This window comes from Felis catus, chromosome D4, assembly GCF_018350175.1.
Source record: "Felis catus isolate Fca126 chromosome D4, F.catus_Fca126_mat1.0, whole genome shotgun sequence".
Taxonomy (NCBI): domain Eukaryota; kingdom Metazoa; phylum Chordata; class Mammalia; order Carnivora; family Felidae; genus Felis; species Felis catus.
Window position 1 is genome coordinate 7,635,615 of NC_058380.1, and position 17,764 is coordinate 7,653,378.

The 17,764-nt window shown below is 43.5% G+C and overlaps 1 protein-coding gene across 8 annotated transcripts in view; it reads left to right on the top strand.

The window, feature by feature from the left end:
• Positions 1-17,764, top strand: part of GLIS3 (GLIS family zinc finger 3) — a 547,835-nt gene that overhangs the window by 437,778 nt on the left and 92,293 nt on the right. For 7 of the 8 annotated variants that reach the window (XM_045043118.1, XM_045043119.1, XM_045043115.1 and 4 more), the window contains 3 exons: positions 7,715-7,876; positions 11,563-11,688; positions 11,996-12,106. In XM_045043118.1, the coding sequence (XP_044899053.1) occupies positions 7,715-7,876; positions 11,563-11,688; positions 11,996-12,106 (399 nt within the window). The remainder of the gene's footprint in view (positions 1-7,714; positions 7,877-11,562; positions 11,689-11,995; positions 12,107-17,764) is intronic. The other variant, XM_045043117.1, reaches the window with a different exon arrangement.

Sequence of the window (17,764 nt, forward strand, 5' to 3'; positions counted from 1 at the left end):
GAACGAGTGTCTTTGTTAACACAGAGTCGCACAACATCTGAATGTTGCTTTTTGATACTCTGCGGTGCTTGTGTGGGACCATGTGTGTGGAAGGAATCATATATGACATGTGGAGATCAGAAACACAGATACAAAGAAAATTAAGTAATTTGATCTCTTTCAGGTACATTTACGCAGGACCGATTACAGGCCCTAAATATATTTGCTCTACTGATGTGTAATCATACCGCATTTACTGAGATCTGACTGTCAGCCTGGGAAACATACATGCTCTAGTGGATATGTATTTGCAGATCGCACGAAATCAATGCTAATAATACCAGCAGGCTCAGGCAACTTACTTATTATTATATTTAAACCACGCCAGACAACCTTGTTCATTATTTGCCCGCTCACAGAATAATTATTTGCTTGAGATTATAGCTTTCTGGCATTGTACGGACACAACACGAGTAACATATGATACCTTATATTTGTTGACTAACTGGAGAGGGCCATATGATCTGACTTCAATACCCGTGTTGCACTGTGGGGTATATTCGCTTTCTGATTGCAAATACAGTGGGATGAGGTCCCACTTGTCCCCAGCAAGTTTCAAGCGTTACAAACCAGACACTTGATAATTTCCATAAAAATTTAATATGGTTCAAATGTTGGCACAGAAACAACATACTTCTCTCTACATGGTCATGTGGCTTCTCAAAAACATCGCTTTGATTTTTGTTTTCTAAGCTGGACCCTCATTCGCTTTGCCACCTCTTGCAGAGTAAGGACCCTTTTGAGGATCGACTACTACCCATAGCCCACAATGTTAGGAAGCAACGTCTTGCCTTAAGCCAGCAAGAAATACATGCGTAGTGCCCATTTGGGTAAAACTTTGTTTTAGACACATTTCTTAATCAAAACCAAGAGGCGCAAGAAGCCGGGAAGTTGCATTTATGAGCTAGTTAATAGATTCGTTGTGTACATCAGAATAACAGGGAAAAAAAAAACACAGTAACTGGGATCCCTTTATTACGGGTTAGGAAAACATTACAAAAAGGGTTTTATGTTAATTCTACAAAACTTGTAATGGCTCCAGAAGATCTGGATACATGAGTCCCGTAGGTCACTTCAGAACGCCAGATGAGTGGGGCACGGGAAGGGTGGCTCAGGACCCCCAGGTGTGAAGCGCCTTCCCCCGTCTTGCTGCCGGATCCAGACCCACCGGCAGGGAAACTTGGGAGGCTGTCTCAGGAGGTGCAAGTGCACGTCGATGTAGATATTTGGAATCTTTGGAAAATCAGTTCCGGGCGCCCCGCTCTCTCTGACGTCCAGAGAATTCTCGAAGGAAGCAGGGCTCACCCTACCAAGACTTCAGACCGTTTCCCAGGGAGGCCCCTGTGCCTCTGGGTGGAACCTTTGAAAAACTCTTAACTTCAGATATTATTACCTTTCGGCAGCCAAAAGGAAACACGGAAATCCCTCTTCTGTCGGTTAAGTTGTCCCATTACAGATAAGAAGGTGATTAGACGGAAAACATGAGGAAGATCACGAAGCGAGCACACGGGAGGCCTCTTCCGCGTCCTCGCCCCAGAATTGGCAGTCTGCAGGAAACACCGAGGGGAAGAAATTCCCCATTTCTCAGTGTAGTGAATGCGTGAACCAGATACCTTGAAAAAGCCTCAAAACATTTCTCCCTTTATGTCACACTAGCTGCAGACTGGTGTGCTGTCAATATTAAGAATTTGCGAGAGCGTCCGGGGCTAATAAGAATGCGCGGGGCACAGAGACCACAGGGCCGCGGCGAGGCCAGCCGTGTGTCCAGGCACGGAGGCCGGAGGCAGGAGAAACAAAATCACACGGCCCCGTGGTCCTCCGCCGTCTTTCCATTTTGTATCTTTCTCCCCCCTCCCTTTTTTTTCTGACTTTTCTTCTTCTGCTTCTTTTTTTTTTTTTCCCAGACAACACTTTCTGTTATCTTCCCACCCTAAATTTTAAAATTAGATTTTACTCTTCCACACTTTGAAGGATGAGGCTGCCACAGTTTGGTTCATCAAAAGCTGTCCCTTTCTTTATTCTTGCCCCAGTTCTTTTGTTTATTTTCTCCCGTCTTTAAAAAAAAACAAAAAAATCCCCCGTTAAGCTCAGGGCAGTGTAACGATCCCAAAACTGGGTTTCTCAAAGGGTAGTCTTGGAACATTCAGCATTTAGAAGTATCACCCAGGAGATCTACCCGGAGCCTCACTCCACACCTTAGGAATCAGAATCTGCATTTTAACAAGATGCCTGGGTGGCTAGTGACTCCTGCTTGAGCTGGGGCATCGCTGTCCCAGAAGGAAACTGGTAAAGCTTGGCTAAATACTGGATGCGGATTTCTCGCCTCCTTCAGATTTCTCGCCTCCTCCGCTCCAGCTTCGGCCCTCTCTCTCATTTACACCTTTTACAGGTATGTCCATGATTCGAGTGGACTTGAACTCTTGGTCTTACCGTGGAAGTCACCTTGACTGTATCCATGGCATTAGAAATATTTGCTGACCTTTCCGCCAATGCCTTTCATCATTGTTGTCTTTGAGCCGTAAGGGGAAGATGTAAACCAGCCGTAATTCATGGGTCCGTTTCTGGAGCTGCCCACACATCATAGCAGCAGCCGTCACTAATGGGATTAATTGGTTTTGACTGATGAAATTGTAAAAGCATATACCTCCAAGGGTCATAAACACGGCGCCTTAATTGAAATCAAATGTATATTTTAGAAAACCTTGCCAGCATCCTAGACTCCTCTCTTTTTGGATTTTGTTGACATTAGTGATGGTATAGAAATCTCATCAGGAAAGGTTTGCTGTTATTACGGCTTTGAATATGAACTGGGCTTCTTAGTACTTTAAGTAGCTGATTAGGGGAGGGAGTAATATTCGACTTGATTATTGGTTACACATATGGAATAAATCCTATTTTAATGGTGTCTAATGAGCCTTTCATTTTCAAAACCTTACACAAAAGCCTCTAATAGAAAGGGAAAGTAATATTTCAAAGGTCATCTTAATACCACTTAATGTCAACAATCTGTAATCAAGCCAATATATATGGATGGTGATTACAGTCCAGTTGTGATCCTTTAAATATGAAATAATCTCCTAAATTAGCAAAGTGGCGTAAGCTCAGGTTCTCTGGGTTTGAGGCAATTTATACTTTTTAATTAAAGTTTGTTACTTGAAAACGGCCTCAGAGTTAGAGATTTTTGTCAGAGTGAGGCTTCGCGCAATGCAGTATTTCCAAAACCCACGAGATTTAAAGATCTGTCACTGCCAGTTTCTTGCATTGTTCTTCCACGCTCTGTAAAGTCACCGAAATGTGCAAATGGGAAACGATGCTTTCTCTCAACGGGGGAATGCAAGGGCTGCTAGAAACCAGAAAGTTGCGCTGGTCAGGAGGCTACTCAGGGAACCCGTAGGCAATAACCTCTTTCAGAACCAGGTATCTGCCTGGCAGCAGATTCAAAAGTCAGGAATTTTAAAGAATCTCTAGTACAAGACCGGCATTCTGAAATTTTGTGCCATTTGCCGGGTGACTAGAGAGAACCGGCCTTCCCTCCACAACAGAGATGTTTCCAGGCCAGGGCTATTGCTGGTTCGCAGAGCTCTTGGCCCCAAAGAGAAGTGGGTGAATCCTGCAAGACGGTTTACTTCCGTCAGGAGATTTGAAGCAAATCGACGGTGGTTAGGATGTGAACGGCATTCATGGGTAGGATAGAACGTCAGAATCTCCTGGAGGGCTTATCAACACTCAGGTGGCTGCCCCCCACCCCGCCCGGGGTTCTATTCCGTACGTCTGGGTGGGGCTGGGAATTCCGGGATTTCTGGCAGACTCTCAAGGCCATGGGATGCTGCTGGTTCCTGCAGCGCCTCTCTGAGAATCCCTGCTCAAGGTTCATCAGTATGTAAGTGGCTGCTTCCTTCTTCCCAGGAGTGAAGTTTGAGTTTCATTCATATTCCTCCTCCCAGTGCCTAACACATAGTACCCTGCTCAGAGGGCTTGCCCAGTGTTTGCTGGGGACAAAGAAAGAAGGTTATTTACGTGTCATTAACTAGCATATATCAGACCCCTGCCCCACCCCCACTCCCTCCCTCCCACATTACCATCCTGTATTTGTCTTTCTTTTGCTTTCTGTGTTTCCTCCTTCTGCTAACCCCCTTGGATTCTCAGAGTTTGTTTTTCTCTTTTTGCATGCTGCCTTGAACCATGGGGAACCTCGGGCTTGGTGGTCTGGTTCTACCAGCCCTCCAGCCAGTCTGGAAAGGAGAGGACCTGAGAGTAGTCTGTTGGTCAAGTCTAGTGTAAGGCTTGCTTGGTGACAGTGACCCAAGCAAGCAGGTGACACTTTGGACCTTGGGTCTCAGGATGAATGTTGTACTTTAGGAAACCTGATAGGAAAGCATTTGGCTACCCAAGGAAACAGTCTTTTTGTGGTCCTTGCTTTCCTAGGTGTAGATGTTCATTCACAATGTGAAACTCACTCATTAAAGATTTAGAAAACATGAAAAAAAACAAAAAGGAATAACAACATAATAATAAGGAAAAAGGCATCCATTTGCCCAGACACCCAAAGCATCCAGTTTTGGAGTATTCTGTAACAGTCTTTTATAGTTCTATCTAAATGTTAGTTTATTTTTAATGCATTTGCATTTAACTGAATTTATAAATCTAGGGGTAAAATTGCCCTGAGGGAAAGGAAATTCTTGTGTTGAATTACAGGGTTATTCCCATAATGAGTGATAATGATTCATTACAAAATGGTTTGCTTTCAAGTCTCATCCAGACACCATCAGACAAACGAACAGCACCTCCTTCCTCTTCTGGAGAATTATTGGTGTGGCAAGTTCAATCAGGTGTTCAATCATCAGGCCAACCGGCCGTGATGCGTCGGGTGCTAGGCCCCCCGAGGAGGCACTTGTCGATCCCTCGGAGCCTGACTCTACTGGTTTAGGGTTCATGGTTTCGGGTGAACTTTTTCAGCAGGAACGGGTGGGTGGTATATATTATGAGCCCCTGAGTCCAAGAAGTTGCCCTTCTCTTGCCTTTATTCATACAACCCAGTAGGGTCAAACCCCTTCACTGTTCATCTTTTCCCCTAAAAATACTCTAATGCCAGTGCAGGTACCAGAGACACTGTTACCTTCCAGCCTTTCTTGCTGCCAAGGAGACATCTGAGACCAGCTGGATTTTCAGGGTTTTGTAGATAATCTTGTGGTTGTCATTTTCAGTCTAGGCGCTCATAGTTTCTTCCGTCTTTGCTCTTTAAACATGGTCAGGATGTTCTGAGATGCAGGTCGCTCTTCACTCATTTCCTCCGAATGCCACAAGCTGCTTAGTCTTCGGTCACTGCCCCTGTTAATAGTAATAATAGCATGTTGGTTGATTTTAACTGGACATTTTACTGGACATTTAACAGGAGAGAGCATGGAAACACCAGTCTGACATCCAGTTTATGTGCCATCAGGTGGATGGTTTGATTTAGTTCTAGGACGTGTTTGAGATCCCCCTAATCACTCTGCAGTAGATCGGGGAGGGGGGAGTGTCTTGTTTGTCTGGTGCTTGGAGAAACCTCATTCACCTGTTCTAAAGGGGTTCTCCAACCCCCATGTTGGTGCCTCGACAACGTAGCCTTCTCTCTGACCAGTATCTGGGACGACTGGACCACAGGGTGGAGGCTGGGGCCTCCCCGGGTCTGGGTCTGCACCCTGGAGCTGGTCCTGGAACAGCATCTCTCCTACAAAAGAGCCTTGCTAGGAACTAGACTACAGGCTTGAGGGGTCCAAGACCACAAGCTCATCTCAGACCCCAGTAGGGCCCACCGGCTGACTCCCACGTCAGATCGGCTGAGCTCTAGCACATTGCTCCGGGTTGTCATTTGGAGAGAACCTTAAAAACAGAGGTTTGGTCGGGAGAGGCCTCTTAGCCATGAATTGGGGGGTCAACATTGAGCCCCTTTACTCTCAGATTTGAGCCCCACTCGAAAACCTGCAGAGATAAGCCACTTAACTCCTCTGTCTGTCCCAAGCAGCGTATCATCATATGCCTTTCACTCTGTTCAAAAAGCAGTGGCTTCATCAGCAAATCCTCTTCTGTTCAGGCTAAATTTATTTTTATGTGAAATCGAAATCAGGAAAACACCAAAATTATTTTAAGCAAAATATCAAAATTGAAATAAACCAACATATGTCTGTGAAACATGTATAACTCTCAATCAAGCGTAAGTGCAACTTTCATAAATTTCTTAAAATACTCCAGCACACAAAATCTGGACGACTTCAATAGATGGAGTTATGACACGTGTGATTATCCTTTCTCCTCAGTTCATCCTTCACTTAAAGATGAAATCTCAGATAGCCAGAGCCTGGCCAGCCCTGGGTCATCCCTTCCTAAACAATGTACCCCACGTTCCATCATCTCTCACGATAAGTGAGAGAACCGAGGAATTTTATAAAATGTCTTCTGGTAAGGTTAATGAATACCTGCTGGTTTTGAAGGGAAACCCTCTTAAAGTTACCTTCTTTACTCTTATTCTGTCCTTCCCCCCATCGTCCCATGTTCCTCTCCAAGAAATGAGGTTTCTGGATCGCTTGAAACCTACTAGGCTTTGTTCTGGTACCTCTTCCATATTTCTACGTTTCCTTTGCGGCGGGGACTCAAATGGGATTCAGACTGTCAGAGCGGCATCAGCATTCTAGGGCTTGGCAGTGAAGAGCGAGTCCGAGGGGGTGTGCCCCCCTCACACTTAGGCTTCGTTTACAGGCTTTCTCTCACACGTTCTCTGTACTAGATAGATGGCCACTTCAGGACTGGACTCACCGTGAGCCTCTTACATAACAGCTGTTATTTTACCCACAGAAGACACGAAATAAATAGTACCATCAATAAATATTATTGACAAACCAGTAAAGCATTTCTTGAAATCCTCAGCCCTTCACTTTCAATTCCTCTCTTCATGAGCTAGGTAACAACATTTCTTAGAAAAAACAAAAACAAGCAAAACGATCACTCTTTGGAAAACGTTCCCAGCACTGAAATGGATTGTGTTCCAGTTCTGCTTTTATAAAAGCATGCTAAAAAGACTCCATCTCGTTAGGCTTGGCGTCACAGTGGACGTTAACGGAGTCATTCTTTGGGGGAGTCGAAAAACTCCTTAAGATCGTTCGGGAAGCTACGATCGTAACGATTCCACGGAAACACGCCGTTTTCATCTTGGACTCTGGGATCTGCTGCTCACCTTTATTCTCATACTTCACTTTGATTTTTTGTTGTTGTTGTTAGTTTATTAGTTGTCAAAAGTTTCTTCCTTCCTGGTTCCTTCCATTTAGACCAATTTGGAAATGGAAAAGTGTGTTAATTTTTTCATAAATCTTTAAGACACGCATTACTGTATTTTTATTAACTGAGCCAGATGGTTCACAGCAAATTTTCTCTGACATAAGTAATCACAGAAATCAGGTTGGGACCCAGATCTGGTGTGGAAAGTGGCATGTATATTAGTGGAAAAATGCAGTTCACATAAATACGTGGATATTTTTAGAATATTTGTTACTGTTTGGATTTCATTTTATTTTATTATTTCTGTGTTTTGGTTTTGGCTAAATACACACTGAGGACCTTTTTTTTTTTTTTCTTTCCTGTCCCCCCAGACCCAAACAGTCAAGCTCCTTCTCAACAGCTGAAACTTGTTTTCTTTTTGCAGTTTGAAGGTTGCAAGAAGGCCTTTTCAAGGCTTGAGAATCTCAAGATTCACTTGCGGAGCCACACAGGCGAGAAGCCCTATTTGTGCCAGCACCCAGGCTGTGAGAAGGCGTTCAGTAACTCCAGTGACCGTGCCAAGCACCAGAGGACACATCTGGACACTGTAAGGACAGCATGGGCTTTCCAGCTGCCAGCCCCGAGCCCTGAGCCCCGGTGTGAGGAAGGGCCCATGCGATAGTGGGACAGGAAGGTGTTTGCTTTATGGTCTGCAGGTTATAGGGACAATGCCAAGGGCAGCAGTGGAACCTTGGTCAAGGTCCAGAAGGGGCCCCGCCTGGCTCTTTCCTCATTTTTCTGTAGTCACAGGTTACCCTAAATATTACAACCGCCTGAGACAGAGTTGTGTGTATGAAATAAAGGCATTTCAGGGGCTGTCGCATAACAGGTTTTAGTACAGAGAATGACCGCTGGGGATTGGACATCATCATAAGTATTCAAATATCGGGATGCTGAAGTAGATCTTATATACTGTTGCTGGAGAGGAAGCATTGTGGTTTTTGGGGTTTTCTTATTGTTGTTGTTGTTGTTTTGTTTTTTTACCCTGGTTCTTTTCTTATTGCCATAAGAACTTTGAGGCTGGCATGGTTACTGAGTGAATCTGGCCTTTTGCTTTAGAGAAGCCCCCTGGCATTTTCACCTTCAGGCGATCTGCAAAGAATCCGCACATCTTTCCCCAGGGTCAAGTTTCCCGGGCCGCTGTTGTGTTAACAGCCACAGATCCACTGGCATAACTCCTGTGAGAAGGACTGATTGCCATTATTACACCTTAACTCTCTCAGTGCCGTAACATTTTGCTCGTTCTCTGAGGCTCTTTTATTTTCTCAGTTCTGTTGATTGTCCTCTTTGGCGTTTCTCAAGTTTCGATGCCATTTTCCTTACACGGGGCCAGGTAGACTCCGTGCAGTTTCGCTTCACTCAACAAAGCCATCAGGATGGATGTCTCGTACACATCCCAGAGCTCTTATCCCACGTGCTTGCAAATAATATATTCATGGCAGTACTTTTTCAGTGTTAACATTCTGATGTCTATTATTAAACTACACCAGAATTTGAATTTTGAAAAGATACTGTTATTTCTACACACCTTCTCATACATATTTAAGATTCTTCTGATGTTACAGTTGACATATTTATTAAATTTTATATTAGTCTCTATTAGTCATATTGATAGAAGTCATTTTAGCTATATGTCACATAACCTTTCTAAACAGCATTATCTCCTAAGATACATAAATGTGAGGGTTTGCCTGATAAATAGCCGAAATATAATTAGAGCAATATGGACACAGCATAGCCCCCTCCTGCTCTAGCTGGATTGAATCCCGTGATCTTAGGACCACCAGAGTGGAATGTTAAGTGAATAAATTTGGTGAATAGCAGGATTTTTTAAAGGTAGAAGTAGGGGGAAAAAAGAATAAATTATGTTAAAATGCCCTATTTTGTAAGTCTAAAATGGCCTTGGTAGAATCTAATAAATTTTCCAATTTGTCATTAAACTTTATCATGGGAGAATGAGCGTTCACAAGACAAGATTGTCTTGAGAAATTGCCTCCACTCTAGCTAGTTATCTGTAGTTTGTAAGAACTATTGTAAGCCTGAGTGTTACGGCTCTACAATACCCTTCTTTACTTGGAGCTAATTTTAGCTAATCAGACTATGAGCATTTTCTAAAATCATTTTGGAATTCAAAAAAAAAAATCACGTTTTAAAACTTTTGAGGAAAGCTACCACAGATAATAATTTCATGATTCAGTTCAATGCAGTAGCTTTTAAAACCCAGCCATTTTTATTTTTTTTTTAACTACCTCTCTATTAAATCTTTTAAAACCATCGTTCCTCCTTTTAAGATGCAAACCTACCTCCTGTTTAAATTTTTATTGCGTTAAGCGAATTGTTAAGCTCTTTTTAAATCGTGCAGAAATTAAGCATTTGTTTTAAAAAGCAAACTGTAGCTGCTTAAAGAATGTATTATTTAAATTTAGGCCCCATTTCCTTTCATTAACCACTCCTTATGCTAATGCTGTCAGAATTTTGGATAAAGTATCTTTTCTTCAACTCAGGGGATTCTTACAGGAAAATGATTTTTCCCAAGTTCAAAATTCTAACCCTGAAAAGTTTTATTAACTTATTTCCCTATTAGCATCTTACTGTCTAAACAGGGGAAGTGATTTTACAGTGCACATGGAAAATATAGTTTAATAAAGTATAGCATGCCATTTAAAGCTGGGGTAACCTGAGATCAAATTACCAGTACACCACTTGGACCCGCCCCTGACATTGCTATTTTGGTACACTGATCCCAGGTGGCTAACAGCAGGGGAGAGAGTGAAGGCCAGCGGGGAGGGATGGTGAGATGTTTCAAGAACATCCCAAACTCAAGTACAAAGTGACATTACCCATTCCTTTTCTTTTCAACGCAGATATTAGTGACCATGGTAATAATAATAGGGTTGGTTTATATAACGTGTTAATGTTCCCAAAGTTGTTTTTTTTGTTTCTTTGTTTTTTTTTTGAACATGCCACGTCTCCTCTAGTGCCCAGAATGCAAGTTTATGTGGTCACAACATGACCGCTAATAGAGATATCAGCTGGTTGTTCCCCTAAAGCCAGGGCCGGGTGGGGAAGGCTATGGCAAGACCGCTGTGCGAACCCAGAAGAGATTCCCAGGTGAAAGAAAACTTTTGTTTGCCCGAGGGAAACTCGTTGACTAGTGACTTCAGCCCATGTTGGCTCGCCGTTGGCAAAACCTGAGATAACGGAGAGCCTGGTGCATCCAATGTTCATTGTTAGCATTCTTACATGTGACGCAGGACCCAGCATACCATGAAACCGTTCAGACCTGTTGGGTGATTCAGTCAATCAGTCACTCAAGGAACAGAGACATCAAACTTCGAATTCAAATTGGGAGTGTCCAACTAAATTATATATTCATGACTTTACAAACTTCGAATTCAAATTGGGAGTGTCCAACTAAATTATATATTCATGACTTTACGTTGTGCTTGCAATCAAAAATGGCAGAAACAAAAAAGTGAAGCATAAATACAGCTTCCAGCGGGGCAAGAATCCACGTAGATGTTGGTTCCCAAAATGACAAACATCCACATGAAAACAGCAGCAAACTGGAAATAATAATTTTTAAAAATCTGAATTTTTTTTTTCTTTTTGGTCATTGGAAGAGCAGGTTCCTAGAGCAAGAATCGTATTTTAGGGGCAAGGTTTCACTTCTCCTGCTTACATTTCAAATCATGAGGGCACAACTCCAATTAACGTCACCTACTGAGAGGTACAAAGTGACTCTACGCTGTGACTTACATAGTTTACCTTGCGACTTCTTCTTTCAGTTCTTTGAGTAAACAGTTTCGCTTTATTTCATAACATAAAAGCCAATACTCTCAAACCCTTGCTATGAGTTCTGTTGTCACAGTAGGCATAGGTGCTAAAATGTGAACTGATGTATGGCGTGCTCCCATTCATTCATTCCTCATAATTGTATACCAGGGGTGCAAAAATTAAAAAGATTCTGGATCAGCCTTAGGCTCTGTACCTCACATCTCAGGAGCCTGGGGGCGTTGCAGGTGGCCAAAACTTGTGGTCTCATTACACTCAGCCAAGAGCTTACGCGTGTAACCCAGCTGAGCACCGGGCCTCCCCCTATACCTGTCATACCTATAATAAGATTAATGTTTCTCTGGCTGAGTTTGCATGTGTCTGTTGTTTGAAACCTATGGTCTCTCGCTCACTTTCCACTAACACTCCCTTTTAATTCTCTCCTTCTCTCTGAATCAGGTTTCCTCTGAAACATTCCCAGTCCTTTCTGGACTTTTCTGCAGCTTCTTTATACCCGAACTCTTAGAGAATGTGTGTTTCCTAGTTTCTGACAATACCAGAGGTTGTTTTCAGGGGAACAGAACTGTAAGTATGACTAGAGATGCTTACTAATGATTCCCACATCCAGAAATGCCACAAGACGTTTTGCGGGGAGAGCACACCCCTAAACGCTGCCTCCTCGTTTCTTGAAAGTTGACTCTTCCCTTTCCCTTGATGCAAACTTACTGGGCTTTCTAATTAAAACCCACAAGTATTACCCAGCATTTCACGTCAGTCAGTTGGTAACAGTTCATGCTCTGAAGTCAGTAGTCTTGAGTAAATCTTCCCTGGTCACCTCTATGATTTAACTACAGCTGTTTTGTTTTTTTGTTTTTTTTTCTTTCTCATTTAGAAACCTTATGCTTGTCAAATTCCAGGATGCTCCAAACGCTACACAGACCCAAGCTCCCTCAGAAAGCACGTGAAGGCACATTCTTCCAAAGATCAACAAGCGAGAAAAAAGGTAACTTCGAAAGAGAATGGATCTAGCCAGGAAAGGCACATTTAAGTTACTCTTGGCAGTACTGGGACCTTGTGCAGGGCCCTGGAATTCTTCGACTTCTCAAGGTAGTTTCATGCATTAGACTCTCTGAGGGGGACATCTTCCCCGAAGTAACAGCAGTGCTGTGGTCTGCATAGCTCGTATGACCAGATAGGAATTTCTGGGGGAGGGCCTGTATGATAAGAATCAGAGGAAATTAGTAAAAGTCACCTAAACCGGAGAGTAACAAAAGGCTTTTATGGAGATTAAGTCCAAATAGCTAAAGAAAATTGAATTGGGAAAAAGAGCACAACAGAAACCCTTTCTGGAGGTAAGTGCTTTTTCCTAAAATATCAATTGGCCAAAACCCTGTTAGTTCTGATGGAGAAGGTAGGTGTGTCTCCAGGATGAGTAAATGCAGAATATCCCTCCCTTTAAGCTTAGAAAAAGACACGTTTCTTAATAGGTGCTGTGTATGGAAATCCGAGAGAGGAACTGAACCTAAAATGACTTTGATATCGGTGAGGAATTAATGCGGCTTTTAGCGCACATAGAAATCATAGCGTTTTGGATTTGGGAGAAATGTTAAAGATCAACCAGCCAACCCGTCTGACTCTGACTGACTGACTCTCTCTCTCTTTCTCCCCACCCCACCCTCTCTTTCTCTCTCTCTCTCTCTCTCTCTCTCTCTCTCTCTCTCTCTCTCATGATCTCGTAAGATCTCCAGCAAGTGGTTGGCCCCATGGTGACAAGGAGTTTAGCAGCTTTCGAGGTCCCAGTAACTGAGTTTCTAACTTTTTGGACCAATAAGCAACTTCTCACCATGGCAGAAAACCACACTGAGCTGACCTTAGCTTTATGAGTGTCTCATTTGTGTTGAGATGGTACCTGATTCATGTAAGGGCCCTTCGTAACAAATTTAAGGGAAGTCTTAAGATTCACAATACTTCAAGTCCCCATGATGTGATTGAACCCCATGACCCTGGTGTTCAGGTCACTGTGGCTTCCAGTTAACTAGAATCGTGCATTCTTTCCTGGTTTATAGGGATTTAATGCTTTTATGTTGGGAAATGCTGTGTAGTCTTTTTTTACTTGAGGTTTTTCTTCTTGAGAGGTGTTAGCACAGTGCCAGTTGAAGGCTCATATATGGAAAGAATTTGACCTCTTCCCTGCGAATTAGAAAAATGCCCAGTTGGAAGGATTTGATAGATGCTCTTAATTGTATGTAAACCCACTCTTGTAAGTCAGTTGTTAAATCATTTTTTTTTTTGTAAGTCTCTTCTATTGGAATACAGTAAACTGATAACAGATGACCATTAAAGCCACACTGAAGATATTCCTGTACCGTAGAAGAGTAAGGAACTGCTAAGTGAATTAATAATCTAAAGCTCTAAGGAGGACACTTAATATTTGAACAACACCAATGTTGCATGCTGTGTTGCAGGACCACGGTCTAACGGCTTTTGCCATTATCTCCGTGTGTATCTTGTGAACTTGAACTGTTAAGTTGTCTTTGTTTAAAAAAAAAACAAAACAGGGGCACTTGGATGGCTCAGTCAGTTAAGCATCCCAACTTCAGCTCAGGTCATGATCTCCATGAGCTCGCAGTTCATGAGTTCGAGCCCTGCATCAGGCTCTGTGCTGACAGCTCACAGCCTGGAGCCTACTTTGGGTTCTGTGTCTCCCTCTTTCTCTAACCCTCCCCTGCTTGTGCGCGCACTCTCTCTCTCCCTCTCTCCCTCACTCGCTCGCTCTCTCTCTCTCCGTCAAAAATAAATAAACATATAAAAAATTCAAAAAAAAAAAAAAAACCTTCTTGAGAGTTTTTTCTCCTAAATCTGACCATCCACCTCCCACGTTGTCTGAAATGTGTGGGGTTTTACCATACTAGGAAATCTATCCTAAGACTGGAGAGCACCTTCACCTTCACAGAGAGTAACACCTGCCATGGACATGAGGGAATGTAAGTGCTGCATCCAGACAAATAAGCATCACATTGTGTAGTCAACTTAAGAAGGTCACCTAGGTTGACAGTAGGTATGGAAACATAATGAGATATTTTCAGGGATCATTAATTAATTGGTTTCTATTGTTCAGACGTGGTCTGTCTCAGCCTCTATATAAAGGAAGACTTAGTTTGGAGTGTGTGAAAGATTCTTGAAGCACTAATTTAAAAACGAAAACTGGACCTGAGGCTACAAAATAGAAATTGATGGGCAATTTGTGCAGACAGCCTTCAGCAGTGAGGCTGGGTGGCCAGGGTGTACTTTCGAGGAGCTGTATGATAGCCTGATATCAAATACTGCATTATGCTCTTAATTTTGTCTTCTGTAAAGTGAGGTACTCTGTGCTCATTTAGCTTTTAATGTGCACCTTGTTTCCTGCAAATGGCTGAACTGACGTGGCTGCCTTTCATTGCCCAGACCTTAGTGACCTGTCTTTTTTAATCCGAAGATTCTTAAAATCTGTTACGAATCAGTGACAAATTAATCTGTGGAAATTAAAACGATGAAAGTCGCCCCGTCCGATAAAAAGAGGAAATGCCACCCCCGGGAGAAGCATTGTGAATAAACCTGAAAGCAGCCAATCCACACTTTCAGACCTCGTGCGGTAAACTGGTCTGTGATATTTACATGGCGTACAACGTTGTTACTAGACCTTGGAGAGATTCTAATTGCTAACTCACATCAGTGCTTGGTATTTGAAATATTTCCTGGCAGCAATAATAAACTAAAAAAAAAAAAAAAGTAAGAAACAATAAACCTTTTAAGGCAGAATTAAGATTATTTACGACTTTAATTAAAAATTGAAAACTGGCATCATTTCAAAAAAGCCTTTACAAAAATGTGAATTCATCAAAAATAACCATAAAAATTCCAAGGTGATAAAGGCACAGTGGAGTAATGATCCCAGCCCTGGGGAATTGTTTTGTTGAAAAGAATAAAACCCTTTTCTGTCACACCCTGCTAGTCATGGACTCGTTTAATATACCCTGCCTGCCTGCTTTCCTCTAATCCTCTTTTTAACCTCCCCCTAGACACTAAATGACATTATTTGGGTCTTAACGTTGCCGGCTTTATGAGGCCCTGCTCTGAAATTCGGGCCAGTGAGAAGGCTCCCCGAGCCCGAAGACAGACGCTCATCATACGGCAGAGACCTCACGACCCTGGCCGTGGGCATATGACCCTTCCCCACACCTGTTGGATCCTACTGAAAACCAGGAACCTGAAATCTTAGCTAAATATTATTCAAGCTACGAAGAGAAAAAAGGAGAAGGGCGGGGGAAGCTCTTCGGCAAAGGAATTGGGATAATTTGGCTCATGGCATGCAGAAAATAACTTTTCTCATTGCCTAACGTGTGCACACCCACTCACTCCATCAGGGGAGAGCTGACTTCTTCCGCGGAATGCGCCTTCCCGATCGCGAGTCCATTAAATAGAGGGCTCCGCAAATAAGCGAGTAGCGAGACACTCCACTCCCCAGCGATGATCTCCAGCGAGAATAGAACTTAGCCTGCAGAGCAAAAGGCAGAATCTGTCCTTCAGTTCTGCCCGATAATGAGTGGCAGAAGAAGAGAAAACCAAGGCAGTAAGCCGCTTGAAACTTTCCTCAAGGCTGTGAGCTTTATCAGAATTTTTCATTCGTACCCTGGTAGTGGCATAAGTGGCGGGGGGGAGGGGGGGCGGTCTCCCTTCACCTCTGGCTTGTCCTCGAAGCGGACTTCTTAAAGAGAACGCAAAAGAATGCGGGGCCAGAAGTCAGAGATGGCACGAATGTGCCGTCCATTTCACAGCTCCCGGAAGACGCCAGACTCTGGCCGTTGATTGGTTAAACGTTTTGTTAACATTCACCTCCGGCCGTCCCTGGTTGATGACTTTCAGTTTTGCAACTTGGGCGCAGTCTGTTATAAACCCAGCACAGCATCTGAAATGCGGACGAACCCCACGTGCGCTCGTGTTTCCTTCTTGAGAGGCCAGCTCTTACGATAGCTCTCTGGCTAAGACAGAGCAGCTTAGGGATACATCTCTCTTCCGGGAGATGGAATCTGTTCAGAGCCGTCCCCCACCCCCACCCCCAACACATACACATAGAGACTCAAACCTATAAATGATTCCACTGAGTCCCACAAAGCTCACCTTGCTGTGTGCGGTTGTTGGAATCTTCAAAAGCTGTGTGAAAAAATCCATTTACCCTACATGGAGGCCCATATTACAGTTGCTGGTGTTACCGGTATGGGTGTTGTTTTCCGTACATCTGCCTGGCACAGGGCGTGCACAGTGGGGCACACAGAGCCTTCCAGGTTGTGACTCTCCTTTTTCTTTTTCGTTTTTTCTCCCTCCCTTCCTCCCTCCCTGTCTTCTCTCCCTCTCTTCTCTCCTCTCCTCTCCCCTCTCTCTCCTCTTCCTTCCTTCCTTCCTTCCTTCCTTCCTTCCTTCCTTCCTTCCTTCCTTCTCAGGAATAAATGAAAAGTCCCTCTGACCCTCAATGGAATGTCAGTAGTAGGCACCTGTCATGGACACGTGATTTCAAGATGTGCTAACCTGTTTTCCTTTCACGTGATAAATCACATTGGAAATCATATTGGAAGAGTCACGATGCTCGGTTCACGTTAGAAGGGCACTAAAATGGTTATTTTTCTAAGTGAGTCATTTACCCACTTCCATACTTGAATGGCTGTTGGTGTTGCTTGTATCTGCCCTGAGAACGATGATGGCACCTGCTACCCGGCCCGACTGTCCTGATGCCTCTGTTGAGGGTAACCGATTTTGAGAAGGCCACTGGATTGGCTTTGATAAGGCAAACAATTGTGGCCCAAAGTAGCGGTGTTAATTAATTGAATGTAAATGATAGAAATAAGTCCTCTTAAATTTAACCTCATACTCAAAGCAGCTGATCGGAAGTTGAAGCCAGTTGTGCAGAGGCTTCTGTCTTAGCGAGGCCCAGTGGTCCCAGCCACGCTTTTGAGAGCATTGGTCTACCACCAGGTTCTGGAGCCCTTGAGAAGGAGTTGAGAATCTGTGTCGGGCGTGGGAAGTGGAATGGCGGGGTCACTTGTCCATAAAGTAAGCAGTTTGTGAGAAAAAGCTTCTCTTTCTTTCTGGAGAGATCAGGAAAAGCTGCCTTCAGCCTTGTAAATACAGAAAATTCCAGCGTCTCTGGGCCTAGAGGCCCAGGGTCTTTCTGTAGCTCTTAAAGCAGTGTTGCCCTAAGTGGGTTCTTTGGAACACATTCCACAGGATGTTATCAGATACTACTTTTTAAAAAAAATTCTTTTAAATGTTTCTATTTATTTTTGAGACCGAAGGAGACAGAGCATGAGCAGGGGAGGGGCAGAGAGAGAGGGAGACACAGATTCCGAAGCAGCCTCCAGGCCCCGAGCTGTCAGCACAGAGCCCGACGCGGGGCTTGAACTCAACGGAGTGTGAGATCATGACCTGAGCTGAAGTCGGACGCTCAACCGACTGAGCCACCCAGGTGCCCCTATCAGATACTACTTTTAAAAAGTTTGTTGTTGTCCTATATATTTGGGAAATGCAGAGCTAAATAATATTCAAGGCTTTCTTCTCACAAGAATTCTCAGAGCCTGGGTTATCTGATACTGTGGAGGAAACGGAACATTAAGCCCTGCTCAGAATCACT